The 22394-nt window shown below is 42.4% G+C and overlaps 1 protein-coding gene across 2 annotated transcripts in view; it reads right to left on the minus strand.

The window, feature by feature from the left end:
• Positions 1 to 14077: 14077 nt before the first annotated feature.
• RPA1 (replication protein A1) overlaps positions 14078 to 22394 on the minus strand; it is a 93686-nt gene continuing 85369 nt past the window's right edge. For both annotated transcript variants that reach the window (XM_030185713.1, XM_030185714.1), the window contains exon 17: positions 14078 to 14416. In XM_030185713.1, the coding sequence (XP_030041573.1) occupies positions 14306 to 14416 (111 nt within the window). In that variant the 3' untranslated portion in view covers positions 14078 to 14305. The remainder of the gene's footprint in view (positions 14417 to 22394) is intronic.

The raw sequence follows: 22394 nt of genomic DNA on the forward strand, positions 1-22394 counted from the left end.
AAAAGTGACAGAACATGTGCTGCTTGGCCAACTTGAAAATGATCAGGAGAGTGCCATGAAACCTTCTGCTCAGTGTGCTGCTGCGGCTAGGAAAGCGAATAGAATGTTGGGTGTTATTAGGAAGGGTATGGAGTCCAGGTGTGCGGATGTTATAATGCCGTTGTATCGCTCCATGGTGCGACCGCACCTGGAGTATTGTGTTCAGTACTGGTCTCCGTATCTCAAAAAAGATATAGTAGAATTGGAAAAGGTACAGCGAAGGGCGACGAAAATGATAGTGGGGATGGGACGACTTTCCTATGAAGAGAGGCTGAGAAGGCTAGGGCTTTTTAGCTTGGAGAAGAGACGGCTGAGGGGAGATATGATAGAAGTGTATAAAATAATGAGTGGAATGGATCGGGTGGATGTGAAGCGACTGTTCACGCTATCCAAAAATACTAGGACTAGAGGGCATGAGTTGAAGCTACAGTGTGGTAAATTTAAAACGAATCGGAGAAAATTTTTCTTCACCCAACGTGTAATTAGACTCTGGAATTCGTTGCCGGAGAACGTGGTACGGGCGGTTAGCTTGACGGAGTTTAAAAAGGGGTTAGATAGATTCCTAAAGGACAAGTCCATAGACCGCTATTAAATGGACTGGAAAAATTCCTCATTTTTAGGTATAACTTGTCTGGAATGTTTTTACGTTTGGGGAGCGTGCCAGGTGCCCTTGACCTGGATTGGCCACTGTCGGTGACAGGATGCTGGGCTAGATGGACCTTTGGTCTTTCCCAGTATGGCACTACTTATGTACTTATGTACTTATGTACTTATGATTCTGCACCCTTTCCAGTTTGGATTTCAGAAGGCCCATAATATAGAATCATTATTATTGTCCACTGTGGACATAATAAGAAAGGGTTTGGACTAATGTGATATCTATTTTGAGGTCCTTTTTATTATCTCTGCAGTATTCAACACAGTGAATCATTCTATTTTGCAGGGTTTGCTCAAGTTTTGGTACCTTAGACTGGTGCTGGACTGGTTTAGATCTTATCCCAGTGATAAGAAACAGGAGATTAGATTAGGGGAGAAATTCTCCACCTCTAAAGGTCTGTTGGCAAGAAATCAACAAGGCCCATTTTTATGTGCAGTGTTATTTAATATTTGATTCCATTATGCAGATGATGCTCCCTTTTTTTAATTTGATTCACATTTCGACGTTATAGTGAGGCATTTAACATCTGGGGGGTTTTTGTCTGTTGCTCAATGGTTGAATGATAATAGATTGACCCTAAATATTGCAGACAGAGCTTATGATCGTCTCCAGAACTATAACTTTTAATTGCCTGGATAAGAGTTGAATTAAGTGAACATCAGGTTCCTATTTTACTTTTTTTTCCTCATATACCAGTAGATTAAGAACCTAGTTTTCTATTAGACTCCAGACTTTCTTTTGCACAGCAAATACACATAGTGGTGAAAAATTCCTTCGTTAAGTTGCACTTCTTGATTAGAGTGAACACCTGTGTTCAACCAAAGGATTTTCAAGCTACGTTCCACCGAAAGATTTTCAAACTGTTGTTCAAGCTATGATCCTCAGTAGTATGGATCATTGTTAACTCATTATAGCTCCGGATTACTGCTTCTACTATAAAATCTTTGCAGATTGTACAGAATGCAGCTGCATGTGGGATCAGTGGTGTCTCATGTTATCAATCTGTTATGCCGGTGTTAAAGCAGCCACATTGGTTACTAGTAGAAACAAGAGTTCTTTGTTAAAATTCTGCATTTGATACATAAAGCTTAAGGTATACGAGCAAAAGTGAGCATTGAGGTCGGAAGTTTCAGTACCCATTCTGAGTAAAGCTTTTTGTCAAATGTTCTTAAGGTATATGAGCGAAGGTGAGCATTGAGGTCAGAAGGAACTTTTGTTCAGTAGCCATTCTGAGTAAAATTTATTTAGTTACATTTGTACCCCACATTTTCCCACTTCGTTTTAGGTTCAATGTGGCTTACATAGTGCCGGAGAGCAGTTGCAGACTCCGGTGTATACAAATACAAGGTGAAGATGTGATAGGGTAAGGACCACATGGAGGAATCGTTCAATGGGAGAGTTCGGTGAAGGCCATTACGAGCTTTAGTGTTGTTGTGTCGCAGAGATCAGGCATTTATGTTGGATCTTTATTAAAAGATTTATATACCACCTTAGACAAAAATTGCCCATTCAAGGTGGTGCACATAAAAACATTCATAAAACCAGTGCAATAAAAGAAAACCACATAATTTCATTTATAAATTAAGTTGAAGTATTAGTAATACATCAAGCCATCTTCCAAAGGGCTAATTACCAAATCACCAGGCAAAATATCCAATATTATAATCTACTGCCCAATAAAAAGCCAGACTTTCAGCAGTTTTTAAAAAATGTTTACATCAGTCTCCTGTTGTATTTCCTTAGGCAGGCTGTTCCATCATATTGATTAAATAACTGAAAGCATTCATGAGGAAACAAGAAATACTTTTCAATGGCTGGTCCAGTTGAATAGATGTCAGACACTGTAGCATTTAAAGCGATGCTCAAGAGCCATTTATTAAGATTTTTGGTCCTTAAAAAATTAATCCTGAGTGGGAAGGCTCTATTGCTTCAGTTTTGGTAGTGGATGAGTTTGGTAGGAGATGGCATAGGTAAAGGTGATTTTTTTTTTAATTCTCTTAAGATTGATCAGAGTAGGAAGGCAGATAGCGTAGCTTTGAAAAAGATGTTGATGAGACTTTTGGTTTTAAAATATTAAAATATTAAAATATTTAAAATATTAATACCGAGGATTGGGAGAGCTTTATAAACTTATAGCAGAACCCATCCAGTCTTATTTTTAGTAGCAGATACAGGTGATTGATTCAAACAGGAGGGCAGAAGTGTTGTTTGTTTGTATTTTGTTTGCAAATGTTTGCTTTTAAACTGTGTATGTTTGATTTTGTGATCCACTTTGATTGAAGTGGAATATAACTAAAATAAACATGGCCAGTTAAGGGAATTTGATGGTATTTCAGTTTCCATGTGAACTGATCACTGGCAGGGTATGACTGAAAGCAGCTGGCGGGGCTGGCCAGGTCACATTTCATTCAATAGATAGGCTCCAATATTTTTATTGTAATTTGGGTTTTCATCTATGATTTTTATTTATAATTTTATATTTTAATATTTAACCCACAAAGTTTTTGATAAAAGGTGGGCTTAAAGTCTCATTTAAATTAAACTAACCTATTTAGCCTTTTTATATACTCCATTTATCATTTTGGTTGCCATTCTCTGTATCACCATCTGTGTGTTAATATGGAAATCCCTGCAATATCCATCCCAATAAAACACCAACCTCCCCCCCCCCCCCCCCCCCGTTTACTAACCCACAAAAGTAGCTGCTGTGTGGCAATGCCAACACAGTCCATTCAAAGTGAATGGGCTGTGTCAGCATTAGCGCACGGCTTAGTACACAGGGAGGCAAAAGAGAGAATTCGTTTAGGGGCCCTTTTACCAAGCTACGGTAAAAGGGGGCCTGCAGTGGTGTTGGTGCATGGATTTGCCCTGCGCCGAGTCCTTCTTTTACCGCAGTGGGTAAAAGGTATGTTTTGCTTTAAAAAAGGAATAGCCATGTGTTAATCACAGGGATTGGCATCACCTATTTAGGTAATGGTAAGGGCTACTGCGCTAAGCCCCAGCACTACAAAATTAAATTTTTGTAGCTCTGGAAATGGCACACGGTGGGGGCAGGGACTATTGCTGGGCTCCTATGGGAGCCCGGAAGTAGTTCCAGACTGGCACACGGCAAGCCCTTTGTAAAAGGGCCCTTTAGGTTTTCTGCTATGGCCATGTCCGTCCGTCCGCCCAAGTGCCCCTTCTTTCATTCAGTGGGGAATTCTGAAAAAAAAAATGTACTCTGAACTACATTTATTCAGATTTATCGTCTTTTCAAAGGCATTCACCACTCAAGGCGGTGTACAGCAAGAATAAGTCAAACATAAGCAATAGACAATTACTGCAGAAAACAATACAAGGTATAGCATAGTATGCCACATTACAATGTCATTCAAAGAGCTCTCAGCTATAACCACTTTAAATATAGCTAAAACCAGATCCAAATATCAGCATTTAATCATCTATTCAACTTGTTTTATATAAGTACCTTTTTCTTGTAAAGACCATCAGAAGCAAAGCTAATTCCAACATCGCTACTTAATACTTGCCTACAGTTGTCATCAGTCTTTTGTCTTTTTAATTATCAATTTCTCTGCTTTCTTTATTGTTTTAACTTACATTCCATCATTTCACATGAAGATGAGAAACTTGAAAATAAAGAAAGCAGAGAAATTGTTTATAGTTAAAAAGACAAAAGACCAATGACGATTGTGGGCAAGTATTAAGCAGTGATATGCTGCATGTTGGAATTAGCTTTGCTTCTGATGGTCTTTACAATAAAAAGATTATTTATACAAAACAAGTTGAATATATGATTCAATGCTCCTTGGTGCAAACCTCTGTCAAGATCAGGCCCGATGCTCATTTATTATTAGCACCTCCATCCCTTTGCCACCACCCCCTTCCCAGCAAGATCCTCTCTGATTTCCTCCCCTCCCCTTCCCCCAGCAAGAGCTTCAGCTCTCTAATCTTACATAAGTACATAAGTATTGCCATACTGGGAAAGACCAAAGGTCCATCAAGCCCAGCATCCTGTTTCCAACAGTGGCCAATCCAGGTCACAAATACATGGCAAGATCCCAAAAAAGTACAAAACATTTTATACTGCTTATCCCAGAAATAGTGGATTTTCCCCAAGTCCATTTAATAATGGTCTATGGACTTTTCCTTTAGGAAGCCGTACAAACCTTTTTTAAAGTCCGCTAAGCTAACTGCTGATTATCCACCAGACCCTTTCCCTGTTCTTTAGCCTACAACAGTCAAAGCCATCCACTGCAGCCTCCTCTCTTGCAGGATAAGGCTACTACTGCCACACCCTAGTCCCCACACCAAAATCTGCTGAGCAAATATATTTCTATGCAAATTCTGCATTTGACAGTTTGCAAAGATGACATTCCTGGGGGGTATTCTAATGATCCGACTGACTCCTTCACAGGCTTTTTGCTTGAAATATTACTTGATACAGTTCTTATTAGTTTTTTCCCTCAATAGCAAGCTTTTCAAACTTTTTGACTGTCTTAATGAAGCTTTACCATCATTTATCCTTACCACACATAAACATTTAACCTTGGAAACAGTACCTTTTCATGTCTGGATTTCCTTACATTATCATAGTCTTCCTTTTTAACATTAAAAGACATTCACAATCACTGTCTTTAATATCCTCCCTCCAGTGATTATGTCTATTTTGATCACATTATGATGACTGTGAGAATATAAGAAATGTCATACTGGATCAGACCAAAGATCAATCTAGCCCAGTATCCTGTTTTAAGCAGTGGTCAATCCAGGTCATAAGCACCTGGCAGAATCCCAAAAGTAACTTAAGTAACTTTCCATACTCTGGCAACAAGTTCCAGGTCTTAACTATGCATTGAGGGAAAAAAATAATGTTTTCCTACTGGTTTTAAATGCACTACTACATAACTTTATGATGTATCCCCTAGTATTGGAATGAAACAGGTAAACATAAATCTATTGTTTACTCTCGCAAAATACACTCAGGATTTTGTAGACTTCTATCATATCTTCTTCGAGCTGAACAGCCCTAATCTCTTAAGACTTTCATCATAGGAGTCATTCCAGCCCCTTAATCATTTTATCCACCTTTCTCTGTACTTTTCTAATTCCACTATATCTTTTTTTTTTAAGATGCAATGACCAGAAATGCATAAACTATTCAAGGTGTGGTTGCATCATGGAGCAATACAGAGGCATTATGATATTCTGCGTTTGATTCTCTAGTAATGTCTTAATAATTTCAAGCATTCTATTTGCTTTTCTGGCCACCATCACACACAGAGCAGATTTCAACATATTGTCCACAATATCACCTAAACCTTTGCCTGGAGTGCTGACACCTAATTAGGGCTGGCTTGTCATGAATCAGGTAAAGCCCTGGCTCAGGACACTAAAAGCCTACCCAATGGCTCACGCCTTCATAGCGGCAAAAAAATGTGTTGCTCTGCTCTTGCTGCTGTGCATGCCTTTATATGCTGCTGTGCATGCCTTTATGCACAACTGCCACAATTACAAGTTTAAATACGAGAACAGATAATTCCTATTCTCACCTTTCAACCAGCAGCAGCACAGGGAATCTGAGTCCCCCCCCCCCCCCCCCAGCATCCCCTAGCTCAAATCCCTCAGGGTTCAGAATGCAGCTGCCAAGGCAGGAGTAGAAAACCCCTGGGGCAATTCAGGGTATACCAGTGAGTAGGTGGGGAGAGAAGTTGGTTGGAAGAGAGCTGATGTGAGCATGGTGGGAGGGAGCCAATGCAGGTGGGCAGGCAAGGGAAGCTGGCTGGCCAGGAGCTGATGCTGAATGACCAGTAGCTGAGAGCTAAATTTGGGTGCAGTGAGGGGGAGGGTGCATAAGTACATAAGCAATGCCACACTGGGAAAAGACCAAGGTTCCATGGAGCCCAGCATCCTGTCCATGACAGTGGCCAATCCAGGCCAAGGGCACCTGGCAAGCTTCCCAAACGTACAAACATTCTATACATGTTATTCCTAGAATTGTGGATTTTTACCTAGTCCATTTAGTAATGGTTTATGGACTTGTTCTTAAGGAAACCATCTAACCCCTTTTTAAACTCTGCTAAGCTAACCGCCTTCACCACATTCTCCGGCAACGAATTCCAGAGTTTAATTATGCGTTGGGTGAAGAAAGTTTCTCCGATTTGTTTTAAATTTACTACACTGTAGTTTCATCACATGCCCGCTAGTCCTAGTATTTTTGGAAAGCGTGCCAAAGTAAAAGTTGGCTCAGGGTACCAGAAACCCTTGAGCTGGCCCTACACCCAAGGTGAAAACTAGCATTATGTAGCTGTAATTTGGTTTATTCTTCCCTATGTGGATCACTTTGCACTTATCTACATTATACATCCAAATGGCAGATGAAATTTAGTCTTCCACAGACTCATAAGGTCCTCCTGTTTTTTTTTTTCACAGTCCACATGTGATTTAAAGAAAATCATTCTAAAAAAATTATCTGCAAATTGGATTATCTCACTCATAGCTCCCACTTTCAGATTATTTATAAAGCACCACTTGCAGTACAGATACCTGTGGTGCTCCCCTATTCACCCTCCTCCACTGAGAAAAATGTCTATTTTAAACACTACTCTCCATTTTCTATTTCTAACCAGTTTCCAATCCACAACAGGGCATTGCCTCCTATCCCAGATTTTTAATTTGCTCAGGAGTCTCTCAAAAGGGATTTTGCCAAGAGCACACTGAAAACCTACATACACTGTGCTTCGGATTCTATAAAGGTCATACAAATTTGGGTGCCAACATAATTAGTTAATAGGCTCCAAGATTTAATTATTGAGCTAAGCACTTAATTGGCACTAATTATGATTTGGGTGCCAATCTGGCTACATGCTATTCTGTACCAGTGGGCGCCTAAGTTGGATCACAAGCAACTCAAAAGGGGGCATGGGCAGGTCAGCGGTATTCACAAAAGGTATGCAATTACAGAATAGTGGGGATCTGCACCCAATTTGTACACCAGGTTTCAACTGGCATTGTCTTCACACCCAAGGTTTAGTGCCAAATTTAGCGCTCAACACTATTCCATAAAGAGTGCTCACCCTGTAGCACTCTTTATGGAATAGCTTTAAGCACTGAATGTTTGGCACCATTTATAAAATCTGGCACTATATCAATTGTACCTATTATTTGCATGTTTATACGTGCAGTAGAGACCAAAGCAAAACACTCATTTAATATCTCTACTATGGCCTTGTCCTCACTGAGTACCCCTTTTCACTCCTTGATGATCTAATTGACTCGCAAAGGGGTTTTGTTTCCAATGTATCTGAAAATGTTTTTATTATGAGTTTTGCCATTATTGCAAGCTTCTTTACAAATTTTTTTTAGCCTGCCTTATCAATTTTTTAAATTTAACTTTGTCAGTATTTGTGCTGTTTCTTCTTTTCTTCATTTGGATCCTTCTTCCAATTTTTGAAATATGTTCTCTTGGAGAGGAGAGATACTGGGACTGTTGTATGGAGGTACAGTTAATACAGTGGTGTGCTGGTAAATGTTTAACAACAGGCTCTCTCCCCGGTCCCCCTCTGCGCCCCTCCCCCAAATTGCAGAGGTGGCTATAGCCGGGGAAAGAGCCTGGGGGGAGGGGGGAGCAATGCATTACTCCAGGAAAAAAAATTTAAATGATCCCAGGTTACAATCTAATTCATGTTTAGTGTGCAATAAAATGCCATAAATAAGTAAATAAATATAAACTTTTAATGTTGAGCACCTGATTCTCAAAGTGAACATATTCCAAACACTATAATGAAAATAAAATGATTTTTTTTCTTTGTTGTCTGGTGACTGTTATTCTGATCATGCTATTCTGATGCTGCTGCTATCTGTCCTCTTAACTCCGTTTCACGGGCTTCCTTTCCATTTATTTTCCTTTCTTCTTCATTTCTGGTCCTCCGCAGACTTGACTGTCCAGGGGATCCAGCTTCTGCCTATTTTCTTCATCCATGTGCAGTTTTTCTCCTCTCTTCCTTTTCCCTCATCTCATCTCCTTCCTCACTCTTCCCTCCCCTCCATGTCCAGCATTTCTTCTCTCTCCCCTCTTCTCCGCTGCCCTCCCTCCACCCATGTCCAGCATTTCTTCTCTCCCCTCCATCCACCCATGTCCAGCTACCCTTCTCTCCGCCTGCCCTGCATCCACCCATGCCCAGCGACTCCCTTCTCTCCCCTGCCCCCCCCTCTGGCCACCCATACCCAGCGATTGACCTCTCTCCCCTGCCCCGCCTCCAGCCACCCATGCCTAGCGACTCCCTTCTCTCCCTTGCCCCCCTCCTCCAGCCACCCATATCCAGCGACTCCCTTCTCTCCCCTCCCCCCTCCAGCCACCCATGTCCAGTGACTCCCTTCTCGCCCCTGCCCCCCCTCCAGCCACCCATACCCAGCGATTTGACCTCTCTCCCCTGCCCCCCTCCAGCCACCTATACCCAGCAACTCCCTTCTCTCCCTTGCCCCCTCCTCCTCCTCCAGCCACCCATGTCCAGGGACTCCCTTCTCTCCCCTGCCCCCCTTCCTCCTCCAGCCACCCATGTCCAGGGACTCCCTTCTCTCCCCTGCCCCCCTTCCTCCTCCAGCCACCCATATCCAGCAACTCCCTTCTCTCGCCTGCCCCCCCTCCAGCCACTCATGTCCAGCGATTGACTCCCTTCTCTCCCCTGCCACCCCCCTCCTGAGTTGTTCATCGAATTCTTTGGGGCCGGTAGCTTTGCCTGCCCACTGCCAGCGCTGACTCTCCCCCACTGCCGGATCGTTATTCAAAATGGCTGCAGAGACTTACAAGGGCGACCTCCAAGACTTCAGCAGAAGTCTCGTGAGGCCGCCTCTGGAAGTCTCGGCGGCCATTTTTAAAGACCGAACCGGCAGCGAGGGAGGTCAGCGTTGGCAGCGGGCAGGCAAGACTGCCTGCCACGAAGAATTCGATGGACAAGGCAACTCAGGTGAGGGACCGGATCCAGAGGGAGGGAGCGAAGAGAGCCGGCTCGCACGTAGTAACAACTGTCTCGCAAGTTGGAGCAAAACTTAACAATCGACTCTTGCGAGCCGGTGCGAGCCGGCTCCAGCACACCACTGAGTTAATATCTACTCACTGTAATACTGGCATTTCCATGAGAGACAAGCTACTGAGAACTGGGTGCCACTGAGGTGGCGGTAAAGGCTCCCACGGTAACCAGGCAGTGTGCAGCACTACCCGATTACCGCTGGATACACACAGGCGCTACAAAAATTGAAATATTTTTGCAGCATGGGAAATGGCGTGCAATGGGGGAGGGAACTACCGCCAGGCTGCTGCAGTAGCCCAGCAGTACTTCCCTTTTAGCAAGCGGTAAAAGCTCGCGTTGGGTTTACAGACACTTTGTAAAAGGGCCCCTAAGTTATTTAAATGAGATACTTACCATTCAAATGTGCACTCCAAGTTATGCACAGCTATTTTCTTAGCGATGCACAGAAAGGACCACCTACCTTAACAATAAAATTTTTAAAGGTGGTCAGCTGTCTGTATTTATTTATTTGTTAAAATTGTATCCCACATTTTCCCACCTCTTTGCAGGTTCAATGTGGCTTACAATACATCATGAATAGTGGAATTATCTAAGAAAATAGACATTTCATATTACAGAAGGATCTTGGGTAACATTATAATGATAAGACATGATAGTATAACAAGTAGATATTATAAGACAATTCTGGATGTATGTGGAGTTCACATTTGTTGATCTTTGTGGTATACCTTGTTAAAGAGATGGGTCTTCAGTAGTTTGCGGAAGTTAGTTAGTTCATAAATCGTTTTTAAGTTGCACGGCAGCACATTCCAGAATTGTGTGCTCAGGTATGAAAAGGTTGACGCATGCGTTAGTTTGTATTTTAGACCTTTGCAGCTGGGGAAGTGAAGATTAAGGAATATGCGGGATGATCTTTTTGCATTCCTGGGTGGTAAGTCTATCAGGTCTGACATGTAGGCTAGGGCATCTCCGTGAATGATTTTGTGAACTAGGGAGCATATTTTGAACGTGATGCATTCTTTAAGTGGGAGCCAGTGTAGCTTTTCTCGTAGGGGCTTAGCACGTTCATATTTTATTTTACCGAATATGAGTCTGGCTGCAGTGTTCTGGGCTGTCTGCTTCTTGATTATTTGTTCTTTGCAGCCAGCATAGAGTGCGTTGCAGTAGTCTAGATGACTGAGTACCATTGATTGTACCAGGTTACAGAAGACGGTCCTTGGGAAGTAAGATCTTACTCTTTTTAATTTCCACATTGAGTGGAACATCTTCTTGGTTGTGTTTTTCACATGGTTCTCAAGTGTTAGGTGTTGATCAATGGTAACTCCAAGAATTTTTAGGGTGTCCGAGATTGGGAGATTCAGTTTTGGTGTGTTAATGGTGGTGAATTTGTTCGTATTATGTTGAGAGAAGAGTATTAGGCTGAGGAGAGCTGTGGCATCTATAGTGCCTGCCCCTGCTCGCCAAGCAGCCCTTCGCTCTCTTTCGCCTGGCTTGCTTACCTCCCCCATCAACATCATATCCACTGCTGCCGAGGGTCACCAGGCAGGCCTGGCCACAGGAAAGGGAGTGCTGCAGAGGAGACAGCTGGCAGCGATTAAAATAAATTTTGGGGGGGGAAGCTACACACTGCTTTCATACATGCAGCTTGTATGCATGTATGAAAGACAGCTGCAGCATGCACAGAGCAGCCACACTTAGCGACTGCCTTCCCCCTGCTGAGCCGCTCGCTGTTTTTTTGAGCAGCTCATTTGCATCTCATTTGTTTTGAACGTCCTTTGTTATTTCCAACGCGGTAATTTTTACAGATTTGGAAACAGCAATTGGTGCTTTAACAGGACTTTGATGCATCTGCCTGCAAGCAAGTATGGTGCAAGAGTACTGGGTGCCCTAGGCAAACATTTAGTCTTAGGCCCCACCCCCTAATTAACTTTCAGGGCTCTAGCCTATCATCTCTCTCCTCCATGATTTTGATAGCTAAACTACAATCATGATTATCCTACAACAATTCCATAAAAACTCAGACATTATATTTAAATATTTAACCTTTTTTTGCAAATTGAGTCTGTGGGGCTATCAGAATTCATTCTGATTTGATTGCAGCTGCTTTTTGCTGCCCCCCTTAGAAGCTTCCATGCTAGGCGAGCACCTGTAACTGTCTGCTTTCCCACACCATGGAGCTTGCCCTCCTTTTCAAAAAGTTTGTGCCAGCTGCTAGGATGCACCCTAGTTAGAAGTTAAAGGCCAGCGTTTTTGAATAGAATCCCCCTTCCTTAGGATACTGCCAAGTTCTAACAAACATAAAGCCCTCTTGCCTGCACCATCATTTCATCACACATTGACTGGAGCTCAGACCACCTCTGAGATCTTGTACATGAAAAAAACATTTCTAAGAATGCTATATAAAATCCTAAAATTGTCTGTCAGATCATCCCTAAGACATTGGTCCCACATATGCTAGACACCCTCTCCCCCAGTACTCAAATTCTACCTACGTAATACATGAGGTCCACTGTCTCGGCATGAGGCAAGTTATTAAGCAACTCAAGACTACCAGCCACACAGCTATCTATGTTTCTAATGACTGAGTCAACAACTACACAGCAGTCTTCACCCTTTCCTCTTGGGTACATGTCCCTGGTGAGATATCTTAATGCTACTGGGGGCTATGTTAAATTAACATGCTAGCAGAAATGAAAAAAAAAAAAAAAAAGGGGAGGGGGTTTAAAAGAACAAAAAAAACAACAACAAAAAAAACCCCCAACAACAACTTGGAAAGAATCCAAGATGGATCCAGTGGGGGCTTCTGTAGCACCCCTAAATCTATAAAGAAAGCATAAAAAAAAAGCAGGAGAGGAAGCTACAGCTAGCAGACACAGAATTAATGTGATTAGGCATACACTGAGCTTCTATACACTCATGGCTGAAAGCCCAGTAGAATAATTACTGCTTTCTGTACTACCTTGCTGTCTGCACACATTTTAGAGCCTGGTTAGATGGCTGAGTAAACGTCAATAAAAATCCGAAAAGTGCTGATCGGCGGTATTCTCAAGCAGTGGAAACAAAGAATTCTTCAAGACTGCAAATGATATGAACAAGTGTCTCCTTCCAGACATTGAAGGAATTTTACTCTCCCCATTCTTCTAACCTCCAGGTCTTCCCTCTCCCACCCCTCCTCAGTGATCACTGTATTATCAAACCAAACTGACTACTCTCCTGTAAGGAGAACGATTCAGTATTCAAAAGAAGTATATACAAACAACACATTTTGTTTTTTTATTAAACAAAACTAAAGAAGAACTAAAAAAAAAACAAGTTTCATTCCTTACACAGCCCCCCTCCATCTACCCAAACAATCCATCACAGATTGATTTTGTAAAACAAAAGTTGAAGGTACAAAATGTAACAAAAATGTAGAAGCAAACTTAGGATGCAATTACCCATCATCCAAAAGCTACACAATATTAATTCAAATGAAAAATAAAGCAAGGCTTTGTAGTTGGTGAGATTTCCCTAAGGGGAGAAAAAAAAAAAGACAATGCTTATCAGCACTCCTCAGAAGAGACAATTTTGATTAATATCAGAACCATCTGACTCAGTCTATTAAACCCTGAAGGAAGGATATTCTTCAGATATAAAAGATAAGTCTTTGATTAATAATTCTGCCATGTAGTCATTCCAAACATTAAAACTGAGAACCTCTAGAAAGAAGAATGGAAGGTTTCCTGGAGCACTAAGCTTCAAGTCCAAAAAGGATGTAATGAAACTGCCTTCATCCTACACGATGCTCATCAGGAAGTGAACTGTTGTACCATTCTTCAGAGGAAGGCACTTGAGTAAAAAAACGTCTAACATTATATTGGTCTCTTCACGGCTAACTAAATCCAGCATAGTATTAATGAAACTGAACTAAAACAAATAAATAACAGGTTATCTGAATGCAAAGAAAAAGACATCAGAAGTGAGCATGTAGGTGCAGTAAGTATAACCAGAACCAAGAATGAGTGTGCTTGCAACAAAAGGCTACTGCAGAATGTCCCCTCTCTCCAATCACTACAATTCTAACTGCATCCCTAACAAATCACTTGCTTCCCAAACTGAAGAATGTACACCAAAATGTTAATGGAATGAGATGTTGAAGCCTTCCCATGCCAAAAAGTTCATTTCCTCCAACCAGCAAATGTTTACAATAAGAGTCTAAGAATAGGGATGCCTTCAAGAACTCTACTCTTATTGCAAAAGCAGATGAGCATGTGAAAAGATGAGCAGGTCCCCAGGCAGAAGACAAGATCCCACTAAAGAGGGGCAGACATATAAAATAGCTGAGTTACAGAAGTTTCATGGTAGGTGCAGGAGATGAGGAAAGACCTTTATTAAAAGTATAATACACCATTTGAAACTATACAACTAAAATTTGGTAATCTGGACAATGTAATATAGAAAATATACATGTTTTTGCCCAAGCTAACCAGATCTTACGCCAACATCACCAAAGTGCATCTGTGATACATGTAAGACAGCATTCCTGCTTGTTGTAACCTCTTCAGCAGCACAAACAAGAAGCCTGATCACATCTTCCTCATACTCAAACTAAGTGAGCAGCCAGCTTCCGAATATTCATGATCAGCCTTCGAGCATATTCCTTATGATCCACAGGCTTCGCTTCCAATACTGTGGCCTTGACACGAGATTCATCCTTTCAAAGAGAAAGTAAAAAAGATTTTTAAAAAATAAAATAAATAATAATTAAAAAAAAAAGATATAAAATTTCACAAAATCATAACCATTTACAAAGCCAACCAATTCATTTCTTATCGTTCCATACAGTTTGGATGGTCAAATCACTAGGAGTGTCTCACACTCATTTGAAGGCACTCTTTCAAACACTAAGCTGCTTTTCTCATTCATTAGAGTCTCTGTGCCAACACAATAATCCTAATCACTTCTTTCATGAGAGGCAAGACTAAGGGAAAATAAATACCAAGGGGCTTTACCAGGAGAAAGAAATCTGAGAATACCTTCCTGTGTATTTTGCCACCACCTGTTATTTCCCTTTTTCCTGAACCTACAACAGGCTTGTTGAAGTTCAGGCCAGGATTTCAGGATTTGCATATCCACTTCCTTCTTTGTATGAACATGTCTCTAATGCTTATTCATTATGAATACCTTGAAAACTTGACCCGTTTGCGGCCCTTGAGGTCTGAACTTGGACAAGCCTGAGTTATAAGTACATGTGCTCCAAAACTTATGCATATTTTTATAGTCACTGAGTGTAGAGCACTTTTCCATCTGTAAAAATTTACACAGGTAACTTAGTTTATCTGGGCAAATTCCTTTAAAAATCGACTCATGTTGTTGACTCTCTCTATTTATCTTTTCAGAGGCACCTAAAATAAAGCGGTTATCACAGAAGTCTCTTGCAGATTCACAGTAAATCTATTGTGAGGAAGGAAAAGTAGAGGAACAATACCTTTAGATCTATGGCAGTGGAATGGTACAATAAATTGCCAAAGGAGCTTGAAAATGGTAGTTCAATGCTGGGGTTTTGGAAACTTTTAAAAAGTCATCTGTTTCCACTGGAGATTAAAGTTATTAAATCAATGGCTTGGAGTGATTATCTAAATTAGTAGATAATAAAATGTGGGGTTATGGAGTAATCTGGAATGGAGTAGCAGCCTAGTGGTTAGTGCAGCGGGCCTTGATCCTGGGGAACTGGGTTAGAGTCCTACTGCAGCTCCTTGTGACTCTGGGTAAGTCACTTAACCTTCCATTGTCCCTGGTACAAATAAGTACCTGTATATATTATGTAAACTGCTTTGAATGTAGTTGCAAAAACCACAGAAAGGCGGTATATCAAGTCCCATTTCCCTTTCCCTCTTATATGATAAAATAAATGTGTTTTGCTACTTTATTCATTTGCCAAGCAATAAGACACTTAGATCTTTCTAGATTTGTACACTGGACACTACCTCAAAAAAAATCTCATTCTCACTCTTTGGAAATTGTCCACTCTTGACATCTTTGGCTCTGCCGTACATGGAAACACACTGAACATACATATCCAGTCACCCCAACTAGGCATCCCTGGAGGAAGAGGCTCCCGAGGCTCCTTAGTGGCAACCCCTAGTTTAATAAACAGATGTCATGACCTAAGGCAATTCCAACACTGGCTCTGGTGTCAAACACACAATCCAACTGGAGCAAAAAAAATAAAGAGAATCCAATAGTGTAGTATCAAAGAGTACCATCTAGTCCAGAACAAAATAACTATGTATGGTGTAGTTCTGATGATTACAATCCATAGAAATCAGTCCCTCAATGCTGGAAAACAATCAGTCAGTCAACTGGCAAAATCCAGCTTACTTGCCAGCCGGACCAGGTCCAGGTAAAATAAACAAGCAGAACCCATAAACAATCTTTCTATGCTGGGTAGTAGTCTGCAGTATAGCAAAAGTAAATATATCAAGCCAGGCCAACCTCTGGTCCAAGCAGCCGCAGAAAATGGTATGTTCTTCAGGCATTTATATCTATGAATTTGCTGCCATGTAGGTGCCCCATGAGGCACCGGTGCTGACTTAGGCTGGGATGCTGTTGTTGCATTAGAATTTATATCAAATCAGGAAAGATAGCTCTGGTCTCTGTAAGAGAGCATACCTGACACTGTTTACCGTCCATATAAAATACAAGGACAAAAGGATGTCACCAACGATAGCGGACATCATGAGCTCTTAAATACTGGGTCAACGGGCAGAGCTCCATCCTCCTCTGCAAGGTGAACGCCACCAAATCCTGGTAAATTTCCATAAAATATGAGTCTCAGCAAAAGTTCTCTACTGTGCGAGTCCTATGCAGAGCTTTTTCCTTCACCTTATAATCACAGAAACACACTATAATGTCTTTCAGCTTATTATTTCTGGGTGTCCCTAATGCTCTATAGGCCTGTTCCAGTTGTATTATTTCAGGTGGGTCACCTGCTGAGCATCACTAAGGAGGTTACTTACTATTTGCTGCACCACAAACTCAGTCGTCATAAGTCAGGGTTCTCTGGAATACCCCAGAACCTCAAATTGCTCCAACAGCTTTGATTCTTCAGATCTTCCAATCTTCTATTTGTCCAGTGCACCCAAAGCCTCTTCATTACTTGTCTATTCTAAGTTTGGCATCCTCCAGCCTTTGCCCCAATTCACTGATCTCCCTTCTGAGATCCACTGCAAGTGCAGACAGCTCATTCAGCACCACTTTAACATCTGCTTTTATTTTTCGCATCCACATTCGGATCACCGCTATCGGATCCTCCACCGTCTCCCCCGAAGTATCATGCAAAGTAAATAAATCTTCTTGGGAAGATGGCAATGAAGCCATGGCCGGAAGGGACGGCCTCAGGCCTGATTCCACCACGTGGTCAACCATGGATCTTCCAAGGTATGCGAATGCTGCGAGATTAGGCGCCCTTAGCTTTGAGCTCATCCAGATGGTCGTCAACCAGCTTTTATAACCATCTCCGCCAAAGAAACTAAGCGATCCTACCGGATTGCTCCGATATTGTTGATTAGCAATGAGGTTGCTCAGAGCAGAGTCCTCAGGCAGCCATTCTATCTGGTGATGTCACTCCCTCCCCCTTGGGCAAGTCACTTAACTCTCCATTGCCCCAGGTATAAACAGACTAAGCCTTCTAGGGATAGGAAAATATCTAATGTATCCGTCTGTACTTTACCTTGAGCTACAACTGATAAAGGCATGAGCTAAATCCAAAAAAAAAAAAAAAAAAAAAAAACAACCCTACCTCTTCCCATGTGCAACCCAACACCAGCTTCCCCTTCCTCATGTCTTTTACCCAGTTTTTTGGCCCGTTGTCTCCTTCTGCTCTTTTGTATTTCCAGTTCATCTGGAGCCAGAACCAAGATCTGCTGCCATGAGTTTTAGTTCAACTTTCCAGGACTCCCTCCCCCCTATTTTATATCCTCATCCCAGTACCTAACTAACATAACTAGTCTGGTCATTTCAACAATAATCCCAAGCTGGGAACCGGGCACCATGTCTCCATCCAGAACCCTACAATCATTGACCCTGACTCAGCCACCAGATGCCTCCCTCAAGCAGTGACCCTGACCATCTCCCCTTCTTTCCAAGGGATGTTAATGTCTCTAAAGAGTCTTCTGCCAACTCAGGCTAGCCCCATCTCATCTCTTAGCTATTTTCCTACTACTGCCCTCTATTTATTACAATACGTTTATTGTTTGTTTTTGTTTTTTGTCCCTCACACTGGGTGTATTTTTATCTGCAGAGTTTATATACAGGAATTTCAGCGTAATAAGCATTTCAACTGTTGCTACACAAAGCTAACAGTAGGAAATCAGATTATGTAGCAGCTGTTAAAACCTGCTAATTGGGAGATATGGTTTATAGTTATTAGATTTTATATGCACAGACTTAAGCTGTACATAAGTAATAGAAGCCTCGGGTGATGCTTGCGTTTTCAACTTTAAAAATGCAGGCACTAAAGCAATCAATCACTTTTTGGCCCAGCAGTTTCTTCCTGCTGTTTTGGGCTTTCAACCTTAATGGAACCAGCCTCTATTGAGCCTTTATTTGAACACACCTGGAGATTTTTCCCCTAGTCTATAAACAGCAGATAGCCCATTACAACAAGAGTTATGGCCAGACCACAGACTGCAACTCTTGCCAATTTCTGGTTAAAAGAGAGCCTGAGTGTAGGAATGGCTGATATCCCCTTCCCTCAAGAGCTATGAGCACCGACTACAGCATCCCCAGTCCCAATCAGCCCAGAAAGCAGAAGCCAGGCCCAGAAATTCAGCCCTAGTTATCCACACAAAAAAGTGCATTGCACTGCTGTACAGCCAGCTGCTGTTTCAGGCAACCACACTGGGAAGGAGATGGGCTCCTCTTGAGGTTTTTATCCTCTCATTGCACTATTCAAATACCACACTATCATTCAGGAATACTGGAGTCTAATTTCAACCCAGGTGACCCCTAAGGAAGGCTTTATGCCAAAACATGGCCTGTGTAGGATCATTTGGGCTACCTCTTCAAGTCCATGTGGATTATTGTTGGAAAAACCTCAGAAAGACGGTATATCAAGTCCCATTTCCTTTTTCCTTTTATTTAACCTGAGCAGCTTGGAACTTTCTTCCACCCCATGTTTGTTTCTTGGATTATCTGTGGAAGTCATGTAGACCCTCTTTTGTTTGGATTCCCTTGCCCATGGGCATCACTTCCATTGCCACCATCACTGACCCTGGAACCTGAATGTAATCTCAGATCCTGGGCCTGCCTTGACTGAGGAAAAGATGTAACAACATAATAGCCATACTGGGTCAGACGAATGGACCATTTAGTCCAGTATCCTGTTTCCAACAGTGGACAATACAGGTCACAAGTACCTGGCACAAACCCAAATAGTAACAACATTCCATTCCAGAGCTCAACTATTCTTTGAGTGAAAAAATATATCCCCTTATTTGTTTTAAAAGTATTTCCCAAGTACTTTCATTGAGTGTCCCCTGGTCTTTGTACTTTTTGAAAGAGTGAAAAAAAAAATGATTCACTTTTACCCATTTTACACCACTAAGGATTTTGTAGACCTCAATTATATCATCCAATTGGGTATATGCAAGTACACCTTCTCAAGAATAAGTGCGATCAGAAATTTTTGGGATCTTGCCGGGTATTTGTGACCTGGATTAGCCACTGTTGGAAACAGGATGCTGGACTCGATGGACCTTTGGTCTTTCCCAGTATGGCAATACTTATGTACTTATCCTCTCAGCCATGTGTTTTCCAAGCTGGAGCCCTAACCTCTTTAGCCTTTCCTCATATAAGGGAAATGGGACTTGATATACCGCCTTTCTGAGGTTTTTGCAACTACATTCAAAGCGGTTTACATATATTCAGGTACTTACTTTGTACCAGGGGCAATGGAGGGTTAAGTGACTTGCCCAGAGTCACAAGGGGCTGCAGTGGGAATCAAACTCAGTCCCCCAGGATCAAAGTCCACTGCACTAACCACTAGGCTACTCCTCCACCCCCTTTATCATTTTGGTCACTCTTCATTGAATCTTTTCTAATTCTGCTCTATCTTTTTTGAGAAATGGCAACCAGAATTGAATGCAATACGTGGAGTGATACAGAGGCATTATAATATTCTTGGTCTTATTTACCATCTCTTTCCTAATAATTCCTAGCATCCTCTTTGCTTTTTTGGCTGCCGCCACCACACACTGAGCAGAAGATTTCAGCGTATTGTCTACAATGACACCTAGATCTTTTTCTTGGGTGCCGACTCCCCAGCATCAGGTAACTATGATTTGGATTTTTCTTCCCAACGTACATCACTTTGCATTTGTCCACATTAAATTTTGTCTGCTATTTGGATATCCAGCTTCGACCTCCTGTGTTCTGTGAGAAAGTTCCTCTCCTATGATGTGTCAACTAGAACACCCAGATACTCCAGCATCTGCAATTAAGATAGTCTGCTCCTCTCAAAATTGATCACCCAACCACTACAGAAGGCGAACTTAGTCCATTGCTACCACACTGACTGAATCGAACAACACAGTCCATTGCTACCACACTGACTGAATCGAACAACACATGAATAAGCCAGTCACCGAGATACAGGTGATCACAGATTCCCTGGTGCCAAAGAAGGCCGCCACCACCACCATTATCTTGGTAATCCATGCCAAGACCCAAGGGCAAAGCCCTGACCTGGAAGTGACAGCCTAGCACCTCAAAACATAGAAATCTCTGATGCAGCGACCAATTGGGTATATGCAAATACACCTTCTCAAGAATAAAGTGTGATGAGAAATTCTCCCACTTCAACCGAAGCTATAACTACTCTTAGTGTTTCCATGCAAAAGCGGGGTAATTGGAGACAGCGGTTTAGACCTTTGAGATCTAAGACAGGACAAAATGTGCCTTCCTTCTTTGGGACAATGAAGTAGATGGAGTATCTGCCTTGTCTCTGTTCGGCCTGGGGAACTGGAACATTAGCCCAGAGAGCCAGCCAGGAATCTACAGTGGTTTGAACCTCGAACGCTTTGGTTCCCTTTAGACAAGGAGACTTCAAAGAAGAGAGAAGCGACTGGGCGGGAGAACTTCAACCACCTGTAAGAAAACCAGAACCCACTGGTCTGACAAGATTTTGGTCCACACCTCCTAACTCCTGAAGACATTCTCCCACCAGAAGAACAGTAGACCAGCCTTGCATCATTGCAAAGTTCGGGAAGCATTGGGTGTTCTAGCCGACTGAGAGGAGGACTGCCTGTCCACACAAAAGGAACATTGGCATGCCTAAAAACAGGACTTCAATCCAACCATATTGCTGACAATCAGGCCGGTACCACATGCTGTCTCGAAATCGAGATAAAGAGCCCCCTGAAGTAGGATGACGAGAGGCTTTTGGCTTATCCTTCAGCAACCACTGTAGCTTAGTTTCCCCCCAGTTCTTTCACCAAGTTACAGAGATCTTCTCCAAATAACCACTTGCCCCAAAAGTGCAGTTTAATAACTAAATGCGAGGACGCTGAGTCCGCTGCCTAATGCCTCAATTTCAGTTGCCAATGTGATGTGACAGCCAAAAACATACTGTATGCTGTAACATCATAAATAGCATCTTCCAAGTAGGCCAACCCCACTTTCAGCTGGACGTTATGGCGCCTGTCTTGTGTTGCTTACTGCTGATGCCACTTCAGACATGCTCTAGCCACGAACAAGCTGCACACTGTCGCTTGAAGGCCAAAGGCTTGTTTCAGCTAGCCTTCTAGCTTTCCATCCTGTAGGTCATTTAAGGCAATGCCCCCTTCCAACTGCAAGGTGGTCTTCTTAGTCATCGCTGTAACAAGGGAGCCCATCCTGGGAAGCTGCAATTTCGCTTTCTCCTCTGAAGCCAATGGGTACAACCAAGCCTTCCCACTCAGTCCCGTGTTTGGTGAGACCCATTCTGCTGTAATCAGGTCTTGAATGTCTGGCTGCATCAGGAAGGCCTTATGGAAATCTTCACACCGTAGCAGAAGGCTCCTCAATGGCAAGCCCTGCCAATGCCTCAAAAACAAGCCCCTCTCTATCAAACAACCTCAGTAATTTCAAGTCATCCCCCTCCTCTAATGGCTCCTTTAATGACGGCTCCTCTGAACAGACCAAGGCCAGATCAGATGAGGAGAGTGAAACAGAGATAGACCTCCAGGAGTGGACAGATGAAACTAAATCAGACCTCTCAGGAGTCAGAGGGGCAGCACTGCAAGAAACTGAAGATTCTTGCAATAACTCCGACTGTCCCTGCTTCAGTAAATAGGTCTGGTGTAAGAGAAATATAAACTCCAAAGAAAACAAAGATCCCGATGCAGTTGAATGCTGTCAGGCCCCTGAGGTTGTAAAATGGCAGCTGTGCTCCACACATGATCAAATAGAGACTGTTCCTCACTGCCAGTGGATGCCGACAAAATGGCGCCCATCCCCATGCTCTCCTGCATCAAACTGTGCACCAGAGAGTCCAAAGTCCCCGATATATTCAGATTCTGCACCAAATCCGAAAATATGCTGCGGCTGACCGTTTCCCCCACATCCCACAGGATTCCCAGCTTGCACGCACTACAACGTCCCTACACCAGCCAGTAGGTCCACCTATAGGAAAACCACTTAAATGCCTCTAC

This window comes from Microcaecilia unicolor, chromosome 13, assembly GCF_901765095.1.
Source record: "Microcaecilia unicolor chromosome 13, aMicUni1.1, whole genome shotgun sequence".
In the NCBI taxonomy this organism is placed as follows: Eukaryota; Metazoa; Chordata; class Amphibia; order Gymnophiona; family Siphonopidae; genus Microcaecilia; species Microcaecilia unicolor.